The following is a 7,500-nucleotide window of genomic DNA, read 5'->3' as shown; positions in this document are numbered from 1 at the left end:
CGTGCGTGCGTGCGTGCGTGCGTGTGTGTGTGTGTGTGTGTGGAAGGGGGCAGGGAGGTCTGGCTTCTCCCTCACTGCTGCCATCCCCCTCACTAGATGGCGCTGTGTGCTTTACAGACACTGGCTGCTGTGAACCAAGAGCTCCATAAAAGATTATGCTTGTGTGCAGGAGGGTGAAAAGCGATGACTGAAAACAAAAGCAAGGGCCCAGCATTGGCACAGGGAGAACAGAAAAGCCACGCAAGCGCCAGCCAGGAGACAGACCTACAGCATCTGTGTGTCTGCGTTCAATACACAACGCGAAAAATATATATACATGTATCTGCGTGGAGAGGGGGGTCTGTAGGTTCTCGTTTATCTTCCAGTGCAAGGGGATTACAAGGGTAGTGTAGTGTGTAGACTGGGGTTTTGATGAGCGCACTGCCTTTAATTTATTTCTAATGGTTCTGAGGGCGCCTGTTTACAAACATCTTGCGAGGCTCCAGAGTTTATGGGCCACACGCCGCAAGGAAAATGACAGACTCAGCGGCGTGTTTATGAAATGGACTGCACACTTGAGACGAACAGGCACACACTCATGCGTGTATACAATACACACACACAATCGTAAATAAACACAGAAATGTGGGGGGGGGGGGTTCCTAAAAATCCTTTAAGGACATGAACAAGTGTACACTTGAGTAAGTGCCGACGTTATGCGCTTGTTTCGAGTCAGTGGCTGAGACACAAACACAAACAAACGAACAAACAAACAAACTCGTGCACTCACGGCCACCAGGCACTCCTCCACGAAGGGGGTGAGCATGTGCGGACGGATGGTGATCATGATGTCCCTGAAGTCCAGCGCCGTGATGGTGCCGCTGCGGGCCCTGTCTCGCTGCGCAAACGCCTGTCTGGCATGCTCCAGCTGCATCTCCTTCACACACACACACACACACACACAGAAGAAAAGACATGTAAAACACCACACACAGAGCAAAAAAAGACATGTAAAGCAGACTCTGACATACAACACACATCCCATTAACACATCATACCCTCAACAACATAAACACACTCAGCACAAACACACACCCACACTCAGCACAAACACACAGAGACAGTGCAGAGAATGAGAGCGCGAGGGGAGACTCTGTGGTCTGCTGTATGGTCTATGATTGCATCCCCATTAAACTGAGGGGGATAAAGAGTTGACAACACGTGCAGATCAGTCCTCTGGTTACAACTGAACGATAAGTACAGGGTAAACAGTCATTTCAACAGACCCTTTTCGTGATGAGACGACTCTAACAAATGCATGGGGTGCATATGCATGACTTTTATACATGTCTTATATGTTCGTGTTTACATTTGCAAGTTCTCTTGAAATTGTAAGTGTCCATTAAGTGGAGTGCATACAAAGAGGGTGTAAAGCCAGAAAGGCATTACAACAGAGACACTTTAGGAGAACAGACTTTGGCACAGGGGTGGGGGTCGCTGTCAGCTATGCAAAACGACAACACCCATTCAGCCGTGATTTACTGCTGCACCCCTCTCACTCAGCTGCACTGTGCACTGTGGCACTGGGGCCTAGGTTCATTCCTGACTGCACTAGTTTTTAGTCATGTGTTGTTTATCTGTGAAGTATACTGCGCATATGCGCTAGGTATTCTGCACTGATCTTAGAGCAAAATTACAGTATAGCCTCTTCATTTGGCAAAAGATGGGAGTTTTCTGGTTGTGTGTAACCGACTACGAGAACATGTGTCGACGGTAACCTCTATCTATCCCATGTCAGGTATTAAAGAGTCACACACTTGGAGTGATGCATTTGCCAAGGCCATTAAATGGGTCTCTTTTAAGCCCGCTCCAGAGTTCTCGGGACAGCGACCCAGGGAAGCCTTTGAGACGCATAATGGGTTTGACTCAGTTTGAGTCATCGTGGACTCGAGCTTCATCAAAAGCATAGTCGGGAGAGCGTGTAACTGTGCAAAGCTGGGGTGCTAACCGTTGTGCGACCTCAATAAGGCCGTTTGCTTCTGGGCACAAAAAGAGAGTCTGTGCGACACATGGACTTCATTTTCACATGTAAGATAATGCATTTAAATGTCATAATGTTTTACGATGCTATATCCCCAAACACCTGAATGCTATACAGTGTGGAATGCTATACAGTGTGGAATGCTGTGTAAGTGGGCACAGGGAAACAGGACAAATTGTTAATATCTTAAATGGGGGTAGTGAAAGAAATCAAGGGACAGACCCCTTGACAGAAGGGACAGGGACAGGAGTACCAAAGACCTTCCCCGAAAGCAGGCACTCTTGACACTCACCACATGAATCCTTGTGGGGAGAGTTCCGAATTGAGAATGACTTTAATAATATGTTATAACAATGTAATAATAATTCCAAACCATATAAAGCATTAGTCCTAAATGAAGAGACAAGGGGCTTTGAAGTTAAGTTTCGACTGGCAGTGTGGATTTTTCAGTTCGCAAAGACGTCTAGTACGGTCTGCTGCGAAGTAGTCAAAACAAGAGGAAAAACTGAGCTGGGGAAGAAGGGAGAGAGAGTGAGAGTGTGTGTGAGAGAGAGGGGGAGAGAGAGAGGGGAGAAAAAAAATCCTAAACTTGCCAGATCCAGGCACTGGACTCCATCAGACTCGGGCGAGCGCCACAACCACACAGAGCAGCAAAACAATTGTGGCTCTGAACCTCACAGTTTACAGTTTTTAGCCTCTTAAAACTGTGAATGATTGAAACTGTGTGTGTTACAGAGACATGCACTTTTTTTCCCTTTTTCTTCCACTTTTTTCTATTTCTTTTTTAAGACGGGAGAGAGTGAATCGACCTTCCACAGGGCAATATTTAAAATCACGGCAGCATTTATTGTTATTTTTAATTGTCCTTGGACTCAAATAAAAACATTTGACGAGGCACCTCTCTTTTGGCAGGATAATGGAAACCCAGTATTTGGCACAGACTCCGCGCCACAGAAGTGTAATACTTTAAAAAAAGATACAAAGACACACTGGGTCTCACCAGCCAGGTTATAACACCCCCGAAAAAAAGGGGTACAATGGACAACCATAAAAAGGGATCTTCATATTGGTTCCCAAAATAGAGTACTTAGTTCCTCTTAGAAGACCATGATCCTGAGCATTCTTTGTAGAAACCGCAGTTCTTGCTTTCAGCTTTGCAGCAATTTAAAAACATATAGGACATTTTTGACTAGTTTGTCAGCTGGGTAAATTGTGAGCGAAAAGGTCCTGTGAGGAACCTTTGGCTCTAAAAAGAACCCAGAATGTAAATAGAAGAGCATAAAATATCGCTGTAGCGAAAAAGGTTGTGTAGGCCTGGCAGTGACACAAAGACGTTAATGTCTGACGTGGTTTTCCATGCCATCTCTTCTTCACATGGCACCATCATCAGCACACAATAACACACATATCACTCCACCTAAAAAGAGTTAGAGCCCCATCCAGGCTCTGCCACGAAGCCTGTGATTCACTGTAAGTTTGGAATATTGGTAAACCGCAATATCATTAACAAGTAGTCTTTCAGTCCACTGTCCTTGCTGTCCTGTCCTGATTTGCAGTATAACCTTGGGATCTGGAAAGCTTCCATTTCAATAAAATGTAGTATTATTACTGCCAATATCATTATTAACCATCTCAATTGAAGTCATGGTCGATTAAATCCAACTATATCCAGACTCTGAAATATCTGAAAGGGCATCGTGACATTCTTAAGTTCTTAGAGAGAGAGCGACCCAGTGCAGCCCATCACGTTACATTTTGTTGTGCAATAGCGTTCTCTCTCATCCCGCTCCTGAGTTATGAGTGCATGTGCTGAGGAAAGCCATTACATTTCTCCCACACTGGATTAGTTCACTGACAAACAGCCATGAAATCACTTCAATAGACCGCAATAAAAATGAAGTGAGAGCAATAAGCCAATTTCACATTTAAACCTGGCGTTAGTAAACCCTGGCCTGGTATGAAGCACTCGAGACAACTGAAGTCAAACAGGGCCTTAAATATAACGAAGAAAAAAAACACACACACCACCCTAGCTACACGTTTAATATCAAGTCATAGCTCTCACCGAAGTATTCCCCTGCAACCCATATGGTCCATGTTAAGCGTAATATAAAAGCTCATTCAGATATAGGGAGCGTCGATGCAAACTTGGCACGCCTGAACCCCTTCCACCTTCACAGCCCCCTTAACCCTCTTTCTCTCTCCCTCTCCCTCTCCCTCTCTCTCTCTCTCCCTCTCTCCCTAACTCTGTGACTGATTTTAGGTCTAGACGGTAGATTGGAAAACAGCTAGCACACCACAAACACAAGAAAAACGCACAGCGGCCTCACCGGCGATCCCAGGGTTTATCCGAGAGAGTGGAGTGGACTAACCCTACCTGCTCTGCCTGAGCCGGTAGGACCGCATGCAGGGGGGTGGGGAGGGGTGGTGGTGTGGGTGGTTACGTCAGCTAATGGGAAACAAATGCCACGCGTGTAACACAACCCCCGTGTTTCATTAATGACTAACTAGGTCAATGTGCTCCCTCGTGTTGGGGGGAGCGCGGCTCCCTGGGAACGTATGTGATTTGGCGTGGCGTGCCCAGGGCTCGGAGAGATATCAAACGAGCTAATCACCCAGTGTCTTTGTGACAACCAACCCTCTTTTCTCTAACACGATGAGGGTTTTTAATGTCAGTAAATCAGCCATGCTATGTCCATTCTCCTGTGGCCCCATGTGCACTTCAGGTATGCACTGTATGTTCATACTTTGGAATTCAAACGCATTGTATTTGTACCGCAAGCACTCCAACAGATGGAAGATATCCAATCTATTTGTTAGTTCGGTTTTTTTTTAACTGATGTTATCAGACATATTCAACCTAGCCAAGTATATGTATGCAGTGTGCGTTTTAGGCCAGTATTTAAATTGTATTCACTTGCTCAGGTTCAACTCTCTTGTTGTTTAATTACCTTTTTTTATTTGTTTGTTAGCTCACTTACACACACATATGTTTGTTGCAGCGTATAGTGCATACATTTTTCCCATCTGGGGCCGGAGCTCAGGGGAGTGTGATGAGCCCACAGCCCAAACCGCAGAGCCTTCTGGGGGACTTAATTATAGCTTATCCCCCGTGAGGAACAGGTAGACACACTGCGCTGTGGGAGACTCAGGAGCTGGAGAATAGGGACTGTCAGATGGGAAAGGGAGGGAGGGACAGAGAGAGAAAAGAGAGGGAGAGAAGACTGCAGGGAGTAGTGAGGGACTGGATTAGGTAGGTAGAAAAAACGAGGGATGCGTAGAGAAAGAGACTAAAGAAAAGAAAGGGGGTGTGCAGAGACAGACACAGAAAGAGATGTGAGGTAACAGTGACAGAAGAGAAGAGTAGAGAGGAGAAGAGAGGAGAAGAGAAGAGAAGAGAGAAGAGAAGAGAAGAAAAGAGAAGAATAGAAAGAAGAGAAGGGAAGAGAAGAGAAGAGAAGAGAAGAGAAGAGAAGAGAAGAGAAGAGAAGAGAAGAGAAGAGAAGAGAAGAGAAGAGAAGAGAAGAGAAGAGAAGAGAAGAGAAGACAAAGAGTAGATTGCCTGGCATACCAGTAGGAACTGAGTGAACTCTCCGTAGCTCAGGTGCTTCTTCCTCTCGCTGCCAAAGTGCAACTGCACAAACTCAGAGTTCCAGTTGAAAGGGATGTGCTGATGAATGGTGGTCTGGCTGAACACTTGCTTCACATCCTCTGTAACAAACACACCAGAGGAGTCCAACTCAATTCACTGTGTCAGTGAACAGACCCCCTGACTCTTCCATAAGAAAAGGCTCAGAGACAAACAAAGCTGATTACCTGCCAATAGCTAAGACGTGAAAAAAAGCAATGAGGACAATCAATTAGATCAGAGGAGGACTGTCAGTCAAGAGAAATGAAAAGGTACAGTATCTGAGACCGTGGAATAGTCTATACTTGTGCATGCAGCATTCGTCTGTATTCAAATAGCCACCGTAGTAAAACAGAGATTACATAGAAAAACACAAAAGAACAGCCCAGTCTGCTTCTGATTATGAATAAAACAAACACAATTTTAGACAGAGCAGAGAGGGAAAGAGAGAAAAAGAGAGAGAGAGAGAGAGAGAGAGAGAGAAGGAGGAGAATTCCGCTCAGCCCATACTTCTTGGAGCGAGACATCTTAAGCAGGTTTTATGCTTTAATGAGGCCGTAAATGCACAGCATTACTGTAGAGTAACACTGCTCTCCTGGCCTAGACCTGCACTTATATTCTCAGCCTTTATGGAGCTGTCAACACTCAACTTCTCTTTTTTTCTCCTCTTTCGCCTCTCCGTTTCTTTTTTTTTCTCTCTTTCTCTCTCTCTCTCTCTCTCTGCCCCCCTCCCGATTCTACTTGGCTTGAGTACAATCGCATGTTGCGTGCATTCCATGTTGCAGGTTTATTAACTCCATTTCACCTAATTATTAAAAAATAACAGCGCCGTAATATTACGTTCATTGCATAATTTGAACTTCCAAGATTTTTCCACATCCACCTTCGAGAAATCCATTTACTTACGTACATAAAAAAGGCTTATTTGAAAACATATATATAATGCAACATAAAACAAAATTACAAACATGACAGTAAGAATTAGGTGCACCTAGTTATTACTTGGAAAACAAGAGTGGCTTAAAATAACAGTGAGACTATTAAGGCTTTTAATATGGTTATAAAGAGGCAAAGCTTTTTTCATATTGACACAGAGAAACTATTTAATCAAAGGAAACCAGAAAAGAACTCTGTAATTCATCACGATAAAGAAAGTCTGACAAGACCATAATCTCAGTCGAGCGTTATTTACACCGCATGAAAAGAGCGACTGAATCTTAGATCGGCACAGATACTGAGATTTAAGATATAAAGCTCTTTTCACTTTCGCATTCTTATGCATTTAAGAAAAAGCCCACAACATACTATTAAATATTCCAATTAACCTTTACTGCCACTGAAAAACAACAGACCTCTTAATTAGGCTCTGAAACGTCACAACGAAATTTTTTAATTGAGCCTTTTAAATGCAAAAATTTACATATGTGCATATAAAATCATGCAAAATTATCTTACTCCCCACTGACTCCAACAATTAGAGCGAAATTTCCTTTCTCCCTACCTGCGCCTGAGTTGTGTGCTTTGCATTCCAAATCAGGCCCCGAAACCTAACGCCGATCATCCTGGGAAGGCGAAAATTCAAGCTTGTTTAAATCAATTAGGCAAATTCGAAAAAACGCAACGTGTTCAAACTGCCTCCAAAGGTGGCTGTGTCAGAGCATTAAGGTAATGCAAACCGTCACAAACACCCACACCTTCTCTATCCTGATCGGAGCTGTCACCTTCCCATCTCCCTAATAGTGGGAGTCGGATTGAGAGCTTGTCGGCTGTAAATAAAACGCTCTTTTAGCTTTTAAAGAGACTCGTACGGTGGAAGTCTGTAACACCGACCGCCAACGCTCACCTCACATTT

The 7,500-nt window shown here is 44.2% G+C and overlaps 1 protein-coding gene across 1 annotated transcript in view; it reads right to left on the bottom strand.

The window, feature by feature from the left end:
- Positions 1-7,500, bottom strand: part of slc25a13 (solute carrier family 25 member 13) — a gene marked incomplete at both ends in the record, with an annotated part of 42,334 nt that overhangs the window by 27,864 nt on the left and 6,970 nt on the right. Inside the window, 2 exons of the mRNA XM_080837121.1 lie at positions 770-916; positions 5,592-5,731. Coding sequence (XP_080693247.1) covers positions 770-916; positions 5,592-5,731 — 287 coding nt within the window. The remainder of the gene's footprint in view (positions 1-769; positions 917-5,591; positions 5,732-7,500) is intronic.

Source organism: Sprattus sprattus, assembly GCF_963457725.1.
Source record: "Sprattus sprattus genome assembly, chromosome: 4".
In the NCBI taxonomy this organism is placed as follows: Eukaryota; Metazoa; Chordata; class Actinopteri; order Clupeiformes; family Clupeidae; genus Sprattus; species Sprattus sprattus.
Note: the sequence above shows the minus strand (reverse complement) of the source record. Positions and strands in the feature narration are given on the sequence as shown.